Raw genomic sequence first — 16045 nt, forward strand, 5'->3', positions numbered from 1 at the left:
ATCGACCCTGCTGGGTCAAATTTGGGGTAGTGTGGATGCAATTTGACTGTATTGGCCTTTGAGAGCTGTCCCAGAGTGTTCCATTGTGACCACTCTGGACGGCATCGTCAACTCAGATGCACTGGCCAGGTAGACAGGAAAAGCCCTGCAAACTTTTGAATTTCATTTCCTGTTTGGCCAACGTGGCGAGCTGATCAGCACAAGTGACCATGCAGAGCTCATCAGCACAGGTGACCATGGAGTCTCAGAATCGCAAAAGAGCTCCAGCATGGACCAAACGGGAGGTACTGCATCTGATCTCTGTATGGGGAGACAAATCCATGCTATCTGAACTCCGTTCCAAAAGACAAAATGCCGGAATATTTGAAAAAACCTCCAAAGGCAAGAAGGACAGAGGTTATAACAGGGACCCACAGTGGTGCCGTGTGGAAGTTAAGGAGCTCACGCAAGCCTACCAAAGAACCAGAGAGGCAAACGCCCACTCCGGGTCAGAGCCCCAGACATGCCACTTCTATGATGAGCTGCATGCCATTCTAGGGGGTGCCCCTACAACTACCCCACCCGTGTGCTTCCCTCCACACGCACCCCTCCCGGACTACCTTGGCAGTTATTCCCCCATTTGTTTGACAAATTAATAAAGAATGCATGAATTTGAAACAACAATGACTTTATTGCCTCTGCAAGTGGAGATCAAAGTGGGGAGGGGAGGGCGGTTGGCTTACAGGGAAGTAGAGTGAACCAAGGGGCCGGGTTTTCATCAAGGAGAAACAAACAGAACTGTCACACCGTAGCCTGGCCAGTCATGAAACTGGTTTTCAAAGCTTCTCTGATGCACAGCACGCCCTGCTGTGCTATTCTAACTGCCCTGGTGTCTGGCTGCACGTAATCAGCGGCCAGGCGATATGCCTCAACCTCCCACCCCGCCATAAACGTCTCCCCCTTACTCTCACAGATATTGTGGAGCACACAGCAAACAGTAATAACGATAGGAATATTGGTTTTGCTGAGGTCTAACCAAGTCAGTAAACAGCACCAGCGAGCTTTTAAACGTCCAAAGGCACATTCTACCACCATTATGCACTTGCTCAGCCTATAGTTTAACTTTTGCTTACTACTGTCCAGGCTTCATGAACCATGGGAGCAAGGGGTAGACTGGGGTAGTCGCGACCACGCAGTACTGCCAACTGGGAGAGCAGCCTGAGGCAGAAGCCTCCAGCTGGCATGATATTCCAGGCAGGACTGAATCTCCATTAGATGAAACTTAAAGAAGAGAATGACCTGGAATCATTCCTCTTTTTGTCCAGGAGCCCCCGGCCGACCTCACCGAGGCCAGTCAGGAGCACCCATGTCTGCCCAGGCGCCCCCGACCAACCTAACCGAGGTCGGCCGGGAGCACCCATGGGACAACGACGACAGTTAACAGTCGTATTGCACTGTCTGCCATCCTCAAGGCAAGGGAAGGGGATGCTGCTGTGTAGCACTCAGTACCGCATCTGCCAGCAGCACCCAGGAGACGTACGGTGACAGTGAGCACCATGCTTGCTGTGGTATGTCGTCTGCACGGGTAATCCAGGAAAAAAGGCAAGAAACAATTTTTTGCTGTTGCTTTCACGAAGGGAAGGAGGGGGGGGGGCCTGACGACATGTACCCAGAACCACCCGCGACAACGTTTTTGCCCCATCAGGCATTGGGAGCTTAACCCAGAATTCCAATGGACAGAGGAGACTGCGGGAGCTGTGGGATAGCTACCACAGTGCACTGCTCCAAAGGTCGACACTAGCCTCAGCACTGTGGACACACTCTGCCAACTTAATGCGACTTAGTGGGGACACACACAATCAACTGTATCAAATCGATTTCTAAAAAATCAACTTCTATTAAATCGACCTAATTTCATAGTGTAGACATTCCCTTAGACTCCCAGGGATAGGATGGTAATAAAACAGGTGATTTCCCCCAGGGAGCACAAAGAGAAGAGGTTGCAAAGTGTGTTAGCTCATGTCAGGTCCCAGCTAGAGAAGCCATCAGCAGCGACACAGATTGGTTACTGGAGGAATCAATGCAGCCCCACTGGAGCTCCAAAGCCTTGTCTATTGGGTGACAAATACAGCTAATCAGGGACCATCCAACTGATTTCTGCATCCGGCTGAGGACAGCTTTGTGATACTGAGATGCCAGCCAGGGAAGAAACCCTGCTAGCTCAGCTTCTTGCCAGAGGGGAGGAACTGCGAGAGAATTTGAGGGCAAACTTGGAGCTAGAGTAAATGCAGAGGTTGAACTCAATGAGAGAGGGATTAGTGGCAGGTCACAGCAGGATAATGGGGGAAGGCCGCAGCAGCCAGCAGAGGGGTGGCCAGGGGGAAATACTAAGTCCATGAAAAATACTAAACTATGTTCCATTTAAAAAATAAAACAGCCAGTCAGTATTTGCCCCAAAGCAACATTCATCCCTCACTTCTGTGCCCAGTGGGCAACTGGATAGTGATTGATCATCACGCACGGTTGGGACCAGCTTTTCAGAAGAGCTCCACTCCTGTTTAGAGTACGTCTACACTGGAGTTAAAAACCCATGGCTGGCTTGTGCCAGCTGACTCAGGCTCATGGGACTCCAGCTGCGGGGCTGTTTCATTGCAGTATAGATATTCAGGCTTGGCTCTAGGACCCTGTGAGGTGGGAGGGACCCTGAGCTTCATCTGCAGCCCAAGGCTAAATATCTGCAATAAAACAACCCCTTAGCCCGAGTCAGCTGGCACAGGCCAGCCACGGGTGTCTCATTGCCGTGTAGACATATTTAGACACAGGTTCTCAAAGCACTCACTCCCCGGTGTGTACCCCATGTGCTGAACTTTTTGGAAAACCCGGCCACATAGTTGGTCCCTATAAGAGTATGTCTACACTGCAAGGGAAGGTGTGGAGGCATACGGTAATAGCGTAGCTGTAGCAGCCTGGGCTAGCAGCCCAAGGACATACCCAGGCTTCCCCGACCAGCTTGTACGCTGGTTGTTAGCCTGTTCCACCATCTCTACACTACTGTCATTGCCCATACTAGCTAGATTAAAGCTAGCCCAGGTAGGGATACCCATGCTACGCTCACACCTTCACTTGCTAAAGGCAGCTGATCCCTTTAGAATATCTTAGCCCGTGAGTGTTGGTGATTCAGCGTTGCTTAAGGTGGATGGAAATGTAACTCAGTGGTGAGCATGTGTTATGGGTGCCTCTCTATGCCTGGTCCACAGAGGAGATGAGTTGGGTGATTTAGGTTAAGGTGTAGTAGCTTCCCGCTTTTAGTTCTGCAGGTCCCCAGTTCAACCCCCCCAGTGAGTTGGCCAAGGTGGTGACCATTACAGGAAGGTTTTTGCAACTATATCAAGAGGAAAGGAATTGCTAGAGATGCAGTAATGCCAGGAGAAGGACACTGCTTTGTAGATAAGGCATGACACCAGGATATGCGGCGGATACCTGGTAACACTGGATTAGCACCAGCGGGAGGAATGCTTGGCTCTAACATGAAGAGATGGTTGGGAGGTCTGCTGGGCTCACCCAGGTCACTCATTTGTCCCTGTGTCTGCAGGTGGGAGATCAGATCCTGGAGGTGAATGGCAAAAGCTTCCTCAGCATCTCCCACGACGAGGCGGTTAAGTTGCTGAAGTCGTCGCGACACCTCATCATGACTGTGAAGGACATCGGAAGGCTACCACACGCCCGTACCACGGTGGATGAGACCCGATGGATAATGAGCTCCCAGATTGGAGAGACCCCAGTGAACACAGCAGGGTTTGTATGCGTTCAGCATGGGATCTGTGGAACCTTGCTTTGTATGGCCTGCAAGCCAGCATCCCATGTACCCTGTACGGAGTTGCTTGGATGTCATTTTGTGAGATTAGTGGCCTGTACTCCATGCCTTGGCCTGCTATGGTCTAGATCATATCTCCCCCTGGTCTAGAAGCCATTAGTCAGGGATGTATGGTCTGCAACTTAATATTCTAGTGTTAACCTAGAACAACGGGTGAGGTGCAGAAACAGCCTTTTTAATATGGTTCATGCCAATAAGTCCCACCCTGCCAATTCAGGCTGTTCTGAGTTGGCTTGGTGCTAAAGGTTGTTCTCTCTTCTCACAGGGCAGCTGGTGATCACACAGCAGAGGCAACGGGAAAGGTAGGACTCCAGAACTGGAGAGATGAAAGGGGACGCCTGAGGGGCCTCTGCAGGCTGGAATTAGGCTTTGGCCTGGGCAGGTTGGAAAGCCAGTTGTACCCCAGGAATGAGTGAACGGCAGCACAGCTTGCACAGGGAGAGGAGCACCGTCTTTGCAGAGCTGCCTCGCTCTTCTTTCGTCAGACAGTACAAATCTCACACTCTGGGAGATCAGCCCCCTTCTCCTGCAATATGAAACCAAACCCCACTTCCCCTCTCTCCCCCATGCTCCAGGAGCACTTGGAATCCGAACCTGGGTCCTGATCCAAATTTTGGCCAGATTCTGATCGCTGTTACACCAGCAGCCATGCAGAGTCCCTGCAGCCAAGCGAACGGAGCCCCGGTGCGGGACATCCAAACCCAGCGCCCTCTCGTTTAAGCCTGCGGAACCAAAGACCCAAACAATCCAAAGTGCTGGAAATGCAGCTCTGTGTGTTGTGGGTTGAGCGTGTTCCCAGCTTGAAGACTCTTGCTCTGGGCTAGCCCATCGCTCGGCCACCTCGTTCCATTGCACCTCGTGCAAGTCCCCTCCTTTCAATAGCAGCCAGCTGCTCATTTCTTGTTAAGCTAGGGCCAGCCTACTGGAGCAGCAGGGACCTGGGAGGGAAGCCGCAGCTCTGTGGGGTGCAGCTGGTAGGTAGTTGATGTCCTGTTGTCAGCGGTTTGTCTTGCTGAAAAACAAAAAGCTTGTAGTTGCTTTTAATTACCACAGCGGTTCTCAGCTCCCTCTCCCACCCCCTCAGACATTCCCAGCTCTCTTCCTCCTCCCTCCATTTTCTTGACCTTCTCCTCCTCCTTCTTCCACCCCCTTCCCCACCAGGATGAGTTTTGCCATCTGCTGTGATTTATGATGCTCTGATTCTTCAATCCTTCACCTGGGCACTGCAGTTTCTGCTCTATTTCCTATCACTGGGAAAGAGGGGAAGAGGGGAAGAGATGGGATCAGCTGTGGGTTTTCATGGGGCACAGTGATTTTTATAGTGATAGGTAAGCAGTGACATTCGGTGACATGAGATGGTGGTCTTACAACAAGGCAGTGGCAGGATGCAATAGTGTGACAATGCAAAGGATTCTGGGGAAACACTGCAGTGGTCAAGGATTCTGGATTCCAACCTTCTGAGAGGTTTTGCAGGCCATGATAAAAAACAGGGTAGTAGGTATACAGATCTGTATGTGCCACCTCGCAATGATCTCTGAGTTGACAGTTGGGTTGTCGCTGAAGAGAACTTCCCATCAGACTCTGGTGCTAAAAGAAGATGCATCTTGCCTAGCATGCTGACTTTTTAAATAGCTTTGATGGCCAACAGAAATAGCAACAGTCATGCAAGCTAAGGTGTAATGATCATCAGATCACATGTTCCAGGCCATAAACTGATTGCTTAAGGGTGTTGGGGTTTAATTCGTCCTTTCCCTCATATGCAGCCTGGCACAATTACCCAGGGGCATTTTGTGCTGGGGCAGGGATTTCATCTTCCTCCAGCAGCATCAAGTATTGGTCACCTTGGAGGTAGGATATGGGAGTGGATGGACCAAATGACCGATCCCAGATGGTAAATTCTATAGTTCCAAGAATGACAAAATAATGATATGGAGCACTTTTGTGGCACTTTGATGGAAAGTGATATTGATCTCAGAGTACCTTAATAACTCAGGCAGAGCGAGGTCCTACCGTCCCATGCAGTGCTTAGCCCTGTGTCCTGTCCAGTGGCTCCGCTCGAAAATGGGAAGAGATGGCTTGGAAATCAGAAAGTTGCAGGAAAGAAGAAGGAACCTTAAGAGCCAAACATATCTTCACCCACTGTGATAGACAACCCAGATGTTGGTCTTCAAGAGCAGGCAGATTTTTCCTGATTCATCAGTGCTCTCCAGCTGGCGTTGGTGTTTGACCCTTCTCTGGGAGAGAGGGAAGATGTGGAAGAGATTGATCCCCTTCCATCATGAGAACTGGCTGCTGCCCTCCCTTCCACCAGCCACCTTCTGTGACCAGGATCATTAGACCCTCTTGTCCATACAAGCGCTGCAGACACATGGGGAGTGACTGGTATCGGGACTCCAGTGACGATGGGGGTGCTCTGAGTTTCCATCAGGCAAGACAATCCAACTGATCGCCAGATGGGTTAAAAGGTGAGGAGGTGGGAAGCCTGCTGCAGGGGAAGGCTCTGCTGCTTTGGGGGTTGCATCAAAGAAGGGACATTCAAACAGACAGAAGCTAGAAGGACGGAGCCAAACTGCGCTCCGAGGCTGTTCAGGCAGCAGTGCAAGGAGACTGGAGGCAAAAGAGAGATCAGCAAAGCTCTGCCTGACACAGGCATGCTCCCTCCTCCATTTTGCTCTGGTTCTTTTATTGTCTCTGTCTGTCTGCCAGCTGCTGCCTTACTGATACAGTGCTCAGCCCTGGGCACGGGAGAGAACAACCACAGGAAGCAGCCCTTTGACCCATCCCATGGCATTATAACCCACTGCCCCCACCCGGAAGGCTCTTTTCAGCTCACCCAGAGTCATCCTCCACTCCAGGCAAGATGAGATGGGACTCAGCTGTAATGACTCTAAACGAAATTCTTTTTATCAAGGCAGTTGGCCCTAGAGAGACCTTGGGGTTCTCTCTGTCTCCTAGGCCGGTTCATCAAACCTGATGCTGTCCCAGGTCACCAAAGCCCTGGAGCGTCACGGGGTGAGAGCAGTCACAGTCTTTCCCCTGCCTGCCAGCTCCCCTTCAGGTCTCCTTAAGACCTGGATTAAGACGACGCAGAGAGGACTGCTGCCTACACTATAATCGGTGGCTGATGAGTTTGAAGGTCTGTTTAGCAGCAGTGGGTGTGAAGAATGGAAAGCTGCCTCCCACGAATGATCATTGGGAGGGCTACATTTAGATGACTCTCACCCACCTAAGTAACCCCGGCAAGTCCCTAGAGAGTGGAGATGCTCTTCAATCTGATTCTGCCCAAGAGAACTTTGCATTCAACTGGGGCGCAGAGCTGCAGTGGTAGGAGGTGAGTTCCCTCCTGCAAGCGAGTGGTGGTGCGCTGCTGGCCCTCCCAGGGCTGTTCCTCATGGCAGCTTTACTGAGCTGCACCCCAGAGGTGGAGCAAAATTGAAGCCACATCCACAGGAGAGAGATCCGGGAACCCAGAAGTGGCGCTGTGCCTGGGAGGAGAAGCTGGCCGAGGGGGTAATTATGAACTCAGAGCACAGGGAAAACAGCAGGGTCAGACTGTGATTAATGAGTTCTAATAGATCACACTGCCTTCTTAATGAGAATAGTTACACACTGAAAAAAGGACAGAGCAGAACCGGTATTGGTGTCTTCCCAGCAGTGGCCTGTCACTGCCAGCCGGAAACTCTGAAACATCCTGGGCACCAGTGTAATCTTCCACCTGGCTATGCCTGTGCCGGACCAGCTGTTACGTTCACACACCCAGGGCCAAGGCCCAGCAGTCGGAGCAGAGCCCGGCCTCTGAGACTGGGTAGCTCCCCACCTCAGCACTGCATGCCACAAGGCAGCCAGGAATCCAGCGACAGGGATTTGCAGCTTTGCTGAGATTATCGGCATCTGTCTCTGTGCAGCGTCCGCCTTTTAAATGGGAATGAATTGGGAAGTTTCACAGGTGGCGTGCGCTGATAACCAATGTACCCTCCTTATTTGGCAAACCACATTTCACAGCCTGAAAGGTTTTCACTGCTTCCCCGGCTCTCCCGCATCTCGTTTGCTTGGCTTTTGTTTCTTTATAACAATTTGCATCCTCGATGTAGGAAGGCTGAACAACAGACCCCTGGCCTGTTCAGGGAACGCATCAGCTCCAAAAGAAACAGCCTTTTACATCTGCCTGGCACTCAGCTGGGAGCTGCTTGCTGCTTTGTGTACTCAGCAGGCTCTTCAGTCTGGGCTCTGCTATGAGCTTGCATCTGTGGGGGTGGGCGGGAGGGAACGAGTTGATCTTCCTTTGTTCCTTTACCTAGAAGGAAGCCTGACACTCGCCCACCCAGGGAGCAATACACGCTGGTGTTAAAAGGTTAAATCAGTCGCGATTGAAGGGATAATTTCCTGGCTAGCTGAAGGGGGCAAGGCAAACACTTTGTTTCTCCAGCTGCTGTGCAGTAATTTTTGAGCTCTATAGCTACAGGTTTAGGTAGTCACACTTTAGTCTTGGGGGGAGAGGGGTGACTGCTTTCTTGGCAGGAACCTAGGGATACTGCAGTTTTGGTCCCCATCACCCACTTGTTGGCAGAGGCAGTGTGGTCCAGTGGTTAAAGCAATGACCTGAGACTCTGAACTCCTGGCTTCAATTCTTGCTTCCGGGTGGGCCCAGGGTCAGATTAAGGGAGGAGGAGTGAGGACTGGATCTAGACTGTTCTCAGTGGTACCCGATGACCGAACAAGGAGTAATGGTCTCAAGTTGCAGTGGAGGAGGTTTAGGTTGGATATTAGGAAAAACTTTTTCACTAGGAGGGTGGTGAAGCACTGGAATGGGTTACCTAGGGAGGTGGTGGAATCTCCTTCCTTAGAGGTTTTTAAGGTCAGGCTTGACAAAGCTCTGGCTGGGATGATTTAGTTGGGAATTGGTCCTGCTTTGAGCAGGGGGTTGGACTAAATACCTCCTGAGATCCCTTCCAACCCTGATATTCTATGATTCTATGACTCCTGAGTTCTGTTTGTACCTGTCCACCTTTCTGTGTACTCACAGGTAGCGCGACAGTCATGGTGGCCTATAAGCCCCACTGATTTTTGCACTGACTGACCTCTCCTCACTTCACTGCAGTGACCTCTTCTGATCCACCAGGTCACACAGCTCACATGCAGTGCCGCTAGCAGCTCTCCCTTGATCTTAGCTGCTCACTTGTTCGATTCTCCTCTCCCGAGTCCTGTTCTTCAATGTCTTCCCTTGTTTCTTTCGTCCACATTCATCTCCTAGCAGAGTCCCTGTGGAAGGGCGTGGCTCCAGAGGGCAAACAGGTGGTGTGTTTAGGTTAGGTCCTGGCAGGAGGGGTGTGGCTGACATCCCAGGGATGATCAGAGATGGTTGTGAGTGCAATGGAGCTGGTGTCGGGGAGTCACAGCTGAGGAGGGAGCAGTCCAGCTTTCTTATGCCTTAGTTTGTCCAGCTGAATACAGTTTGCTCACCTCCAGGGCGGGAGATCATCAGCTGGGATGCATCCTACACCACAGAGGTAAACCATTTCCCATGTGTTCTCTTTCAGCCCATGTTTCACAGGGGCCTGGCTGGCTCCCAGGTGACGCTCAGCAGCCTGGTGAATCAGACCCGCGTCATACTAGAGGAGCAAGCTCGCCACCTTCTGAATGAACAGGAGCGGGCAACCATGGCCTACTACCTGGACGAATACAAAGAGACCAACATCTCCATTGACTCCCTCGTGATGGCTCTCTTTGAGCTATTCAACACACACGCCAAGGTAAGGCAGGGAAGCAGGGCTTACCCACAGCCGGGCAAATGGAACCACGTGTAGTGGCCGAAGTCAGGCCGGCTCCAGCGACAGCACAGCTGGGGAGCCATTAGTAAATGAGGTGGTTTTGTCAGCCAACTAATTCCCCAAGCCAGAGTTGCAGCAGAGATACCGTACAATCCACTGGGAGGGCACTGGACTGGGAGACAGGAGACCAGGGGCCTGCTCCTAACCTTACCACTGACCTGCTGCGTGACCTTGGGCAAATCACTGCCCCGCCCTGGGCCTGTTCCCTCTCCCACCCTCTATCTGTTTAAATTGTAAGATTTTTGTCTCTCTCTCTGGCCACGTCCAGACTAGGAATTAAAATCGATTTTAGATACGCAACTTCAGCTACGAGAATAACGTAGCTGAAGTCGAATTTCTAAAATCGAGGTACTCACCCGTCTGGACGGCGCGGCATCGATGTCCGCGGCTCTCCGCGTCGATTCCGGAACTCCGTTCGGATTGATGGAGTTCCGGAATCGATGTAAGCACGCTCGGGGATCGATACACCGCGTCCAGACTAGACGCGATATATCGATCCCCGAGCAATCGATTTTAACCCGCCGATGCCGCGGGTTAGTCTGGACGAGGGCTCTGTGTCTGGGTGTGACGAACTGGGAAAGTTCTTAATGTTTTCTCTGAATACTGTATTGGTGCCTCAGTGTCCCCATGGCAGTTCTTAAGTATCTGGCAGAGCCAAGGGCCAGTGCACCTAAATGCCTGGCACTCTGTCTCCTAGCAACTGATGGCCTGGGCCCCTCCTCTGCAAAGGTGCCAGCTGAAGGTGTTGGAGACAAAGGGATCAGGTGACCTCCTGGCCAGGGAAAGGAGCTGAGGAGAGAGGAGGGGCTGGGAGGGGTAGTTAGTCTGGAGCTGGCTGGGGTCAAGGGTGGAGGGCAGACCTGGGGGTCTGGCTCACTGCCCCCCAGAATGGACCCAGCCGAGGGGTCCGGTTCGCTGTATCTACAAGCTCTGTTTTAGACCCTGTTCCTGTCATCGAATAAACCTCTGTTTTACTGGCTGGCTGAGAGTCACGTCTGACTGCAAAGTGGGGATGCAGAACCCGGTGGCTTCCCCAGGACCCCGCTGGGGTGGACTCGCTGTGGGAAGCGCACGGAGGGGCAGAGGATGCTGAATGCTCCAAGGAGAGACCCAGGAGGTGAAGCCGTGTGAGCTTCTTGCCCTGAACAAGTCTGCTCCAAGGGAGAGGAGGCTCCCCAAAGTCCTGACTGGCTTGGTGGGGAGGAGTTCCAGAGCATTGCCCAGGGACTCCGTGACAACTGGTGGCAGCGGCGGGACGTACTGCACCCTGTGAATGGCGCTGCTTGCAGTAAGTGACTGGGGAGCAGTAAAACAAAGGAGGGATAATGAGGACCAGGCATGCTGAAGGCTCAGAGTGGGACGGTTTCAGGGGGCAGTTAACCTCTGGGAGTGTGTGACCAGCGAGAAGGACTGTTGGAGTAACAGGGTCCCACTGAGGACTGCAGCGAGCAGTCTCAGGGGCGGAGGAGCTTGCCGCTCGACCCTGGGAGAGAGAAGGATTTTTGCAGTAGCAGGGTTCCCCGGGGGATTGCAGGAGCAGTCCCAGGGGCGGAGGAGTCTGCAGCTCGACCCTGGCAAAGAGGTGGTGATCACAAGAAGGGCTGGCACACCAGGGGTTCTTCCTGGAAACCGTGGGGGAGCCAAGAGCACACAGGCCTGTGAGTCCAGAGCCACTTGGGAACAGTGAAGTGATGGCCTATCACCATCTCCTTGAGAAGCACATTGTGATCCTGTGCACAAAGAGAGGGTTACGCATGGGGACGTTCACCAAGGCACAGTTAATCGTGCAGTTGGAGGAGAAGCACCGCTCTGAGGAGCAGATTCCTGGCCCAGATGAGGCTACAAGAGGATCTGAGAGCAGCTGGAGCATCAGCCAGGCATCCCCGGGAGTCTGGTCCCCAATCAGACGAGGGTCTTCACGATTGGGTTCCCCATCAGGAGATTGGAGACGGATGGGATGGGAGCAGAGCCCGAGAGAGCGAGAGGACCGTGAGAGAGAGCAAGAGCCCGAGGAAAAGCTGCAGGAGAAGCAGCAGCAGCGTGGACTGGTGATGGTGGATCAGAGAGACATAGGGGGCTGCCCAGGGGTCAGTGGGAAAACACGCCTGCAGGGGCGAGACCCTGGGACAGAGAGAACTGTGGTGGTGCAGCCCCAGATGCTGAGGGACTGTGGGACCTGGGTGAAGTTCCCTGGGGTGAAGCCCCTCGCCCTGCCTATGGCCCAGATCCCTGTGCAGACCCAGAAGGGGTCGGGCTGGCTGGTAGTTGGGGTTCTCCAGGATATCGGCTCGGAGGCCCTGTTCGGAGGTGACTGTCTCCCCATGGGACAGGATCCAGGCCCCGCTCCTGTAAAGGCCGAAGGTTTGAATTCAAATCCAGGGAACCAATTGGCTAGGATGGAAATGGTCAGTGAAAATGCAAATGACCTGGCTGGCAGGGGGGAGGGGCTGCAGGGCTCAGGACACCTGCCTACCTGTAACCAGCCCCCTGGGGCTGAGTGGGAGGGAGAGATGCTCCCCACCCCCCTGCACACCGGAGAGGGGGCTCACGCTGGCTCTGATGCTGTGACCAGAGCAGAGAGCTCGCTGCCTGCCCCCACTGGGACAGCAAGGGCAGCGCTGAGCACGGGGGGAGCTGAGACCCCAGCTGAGTGGGGGGACACCCAGGCAGGGCAGGTCAGCTGCCAAACAGGTTTGCCTGGTCCAGACGTGCTGCTGGGAAGTGATTACACAGCAGGGAGGGAGCTACCAGGGACAGGGCTCAGGGGGGCTGTGACCCCAGGCCCAGCCAGCGAGAGGGAGCAGGTCCCACTCCCTGCCCCAGCTGCTGAATCCCAGACCGAGCTGCAAAAGGATCCCTCCTTGGAGAAGCTGAGGGAACTTGCTGGCCACAGCGCTGCAAAACCCCTTGGGGAAGGCTGCAGGGACAGAGTCCTGCAGGAGGAGGGATTCCTGTACCGGGAATGGGCTCCCCAAGGAGAAGTAGAACTGGGGGGAATCGGGAGGCAGCTGGTGGTGCTCCAGGAATCCACAGGGCTCTTCCCATTTAAGCTGCTGGATGGGAGGAGAGTGAGGGGACCCCTGGACCTGAAGAGGGAGGATTGGATGGAGAAGGGGGAAGACCCCCGGGGGGATCTCTTCCCTGAGGTGGGAGCCAATCTCCCCATCAGGTGTTCCCCATTCAGAGTCATTGGGAAAGCAACTCAGATCCTGGAGAGAGAGGTCAGGAACATCCTGGCTTTAGATGGGATCCAGCCGTTTTACAGTCCATGGGCCTCACCCATGGGGCTGATCCCCAAGGGAGACAGAATGATCTGGTTTTATGGGGGCTATCAGAAGCTTAAAGCCATCACAGTGTCCGATGCCCACCCCATGCCTAGGCCTGGGGAGATTCTAGACAAGCTGAGAGGGATGGAGAACTTGGCCCTGGCAGACACTGATAACATGTGCATCTTTAGCCAGACCTGGGAGGAACAGGTGTCCCAGGTGAAGAGGGGGCTGGGCTGCCTCAAGGAGGTGGGACTGACGGTAAAAGCTGGAAAGTGCAAGGGGGGACGGCAGAGGTGTTGTGTCTGGGCCACAAAGTGGGAAGCGGCTGCCCACGCCCAGAGCTGGCAAAGGCCAAGATGGGGGCTCTTAACCAAGGGAGCCCGAATCACAGACCAGAGTGCTGGGAAAAGACCCAATCCCAGCTTGAAGCCCAGGGGTACTGGGGTGGCAAAGGGTGTGGGCTGCATAAACGTTCCCACATGCGGCCTGCAAGTGCCATCAAGCACACCCGACCTAAGGGAGGGCGTAAGACTGGACTGTCCTGGTGTAACTCACACCAAGGGATGGGAGAGATGCTGGGGCATCCATGGGAACCTTGGTGGGTTCGAACTTCCCCAGGTCACTGGCTGAAGTGACCTCGCTCAGTTCGGTCTCGAAGGGGGGAGAGATGTGACGAACTGGGAAAGTTCTTAATGTTTTCTCTGAATACTGTGTTGGTGCCTCAGTGTCCCCATGGCAGTTCTTAAGTATCTGGCAGAGCCAAGGGCCAGTGCACCTAAATGCCTGACACTCTGTCTCCTAGCAACTGATGGCCTGGGCCCCTCCTCTGCAAAGGTGCCAGCTGAAGGTGTTGGAGACAAAGGGATCAGGTGACCTCCTGGCCCGGGAAAGGAGCTGAGGAGAGAGGAGGGGCTGGGAGGGGTAGTTAGTCTGGAGCTGGCTGGGGTCAAGGGTGGAGGGCAGACCTGGGGGTCTGGCTCACTGCCCCCCAGAATGGACCCAGCCGAGGGGTCCGGTTCGCTGTATCTACAAGCTCTGTTTTAGACCCTGTTCCTGTCATCGAATAAACCTCTGTTTTACTGGCTGGCTGAGAGTCACGTCTGACTGCAAAGTGGGGATGCAGAACCCGGTGGCTTCCCCAGGACCCCGCTGGGGTGGACTCGCTGTGGGAAGCACACGGAGGGGCAGAGGATGCTGAATGCTCCAAGGAGAGACCCAGGAGGTGAAGACGTGTGAGCTTCTTGCCCTGAACAAGTCTGCTCCAAGGGAGAGGAGGCTCCCCAAAGTCCTGACTGGCTTGGTGGGGAGCAGTTCCAGAGCATTGCCCAGGGACTCCGTGACACTGGGCAGCACCTCACACAATGGGGCCCTGATCTGGAACCTCTAGGTGCTGCCACAACACAACTAATGACTGAATATGGGTGCAGAGAGTGGCTGAAACAAGGGGCTGTGATGGCAGCCAGTTACAGCCTGAACCACCTCTCCAGAATGCCCTGGTGCACAATCTCTGCGCCAGGTTTTGAGGAGCTTATAGTCCATATGGCTAGAGACAGCTGACATCCCCAGGACACACAGTGGCAGAGCCTCTGTGCGATCTGGCCAGGCGCAGTTCTTTGTGCTCGCTCTCAGCTGGGAGGGAGCCCTGGAGCCGACAGAAGGCAGGAGCCTGGACTCAGCCCCTCTAAACCCAGGCAAGTCCAGCAAACATAATGGAGCATGTCTCTGGAGAAGGGTGATGAAGCATCCGTTCCACAGCCACCAGGTGGACAATGAAATCATCCAGGGCTATATGGGGGGGCAGAGCAAAGGGGCGAGAAAGTGGGAGAGGCACATCCTGAAAGACACCTTTCCCTGGGAATGGGGTGGTCACTGACTGCCCTGACCCCTTCCTCCCCCCAGCCCTCCAGTACTGCTCTTAATGAACTAGTGCCGGATGGATGTGGGCTGCTGCAGGCAGCACAAAGCCTCCACCCCACTGGACTCAGGTAGCAGGGCTGCCAGCCTTTGTCCTCCATTGTGATAGCAGAGTAGGAGGTGCCGCATGCCCTTCCCACTCCCGCCGCGGTTAAACAATGGGCCGGTCTCGTTCTAAATCCGCAGAGCCCTAATGGCCCCTACTGCTGTGGTTAAGTAACAAGACAGAAGCTCACTTTGCTTTTGTCGACTGCATAATGAGAGGCTCCTGGCCACAAGGGGAGTAAATGGAGTTTGCAGCCGGAGGAGGGAACAGGGAAAAGCAAATGGATGTCCAATTTACTCGGGTTTCTTCAGCCTTCTGTGCGGCTGTGAAACGCACCTGCTGTGCTGAGAGCGGAGAGCATTTTTCTGAAGGAGGCTGTGGCCTCGGCTGGGTTTGATGCACACGTGCTTAGTAAATGCAGGATTTGCACATGCAAATCTGTGCATTTCTACATGCACAATAGTCATCAGCTTGCATCGTTGCTGGCTGGAGCACACGTGGTCATTTTGTGAGCGTGCAAACCTGTAAATACTGTGGGGTCAGCTTAGGAGGCCTGGCTGCAAAGGTGGTGGCTGCTGTTAGGGTTTCCAACGCTTGGCACCAAGAGGTTAAAAAATGCATGGCATCATGGTGCAGGGAAAGGCAACCTGTCCCATGCACTGTCTCCTGTTGGCCTTTCCCTTCCCCCCCTCCCCATCCAGTTCTCGCTACTATCTGAGGTGAGGGGTGTGATAGCCCCCCAGGACCTTGATCGCTTCAATAACCTGGTTCTGAAGCGGGAGATCGAGTCCATGAAGGCCCGACAGCCCTCGGTGCCCAGTGCGGACTCCTACTCTATGACGTCCTACAGCGACACCGGCTCCTCCACTAGCAGCCACTTCACCTCCACCACGGTCAGCTCGGCCCGGGTAAGTGCACTCAGCTTTCCTGCCATTTCCAGTCAGTCTCCCAAACCATCCTGCTTCTCCTTGAAGCCCTACCCCGTCCCTCCCATCCCGTGAAGTTCTCCTGTAAAAACCCCATCCCACCCAAAAACCTGCCCCCCCTCAGCTCTCCAAAATGCTCTCCAAGCTCACCCGCTCTCTCCCGCCTTCCGTGCTCACAAGTGCGAGGGCTTCACTCTGGCAGTGGGTTG

General features: G+C 54.0%; 1 protein-coding gene across 1 annotated transcript in view; it reads left to right on the forward strand.

Annotated features, from left to right (window-relative positions):
* The window catches only part of WHRN (whirlin), a 103172-nt gene that overhangs the window by 62345 nt on the left and 24782 nt on the right, over window positions 1–16045 (forward strand). The window contains 4 exon segments of the mRNA XM_050926458.1: window positions 3572–3774; window positions 4119–4155; window positions 9391–9603; window positions 15612–15818. Coding sequence (XP_050782415.1) covers window positions 3572–3774; window positions 4119–4155; window positions 9391–9603; window positions 15612–15818 — 660 coding nt within the window.

Source organism: Gopherus flavomarginatus, chromosome 17, assembly GCF_025201925.1.
Source record: "Gopherus flavomarginatus isolate rGopFla2 chromosome 17, rGopFla2.mat.asm, whole genome shotgun sequence".
NCBI classification, from domain to species: domain Eukaryota; kingdom Metazoa; phylum Chordata; order Testudines; family Testudinidae; genus Gopherus; species Gopherus flavomarginatus.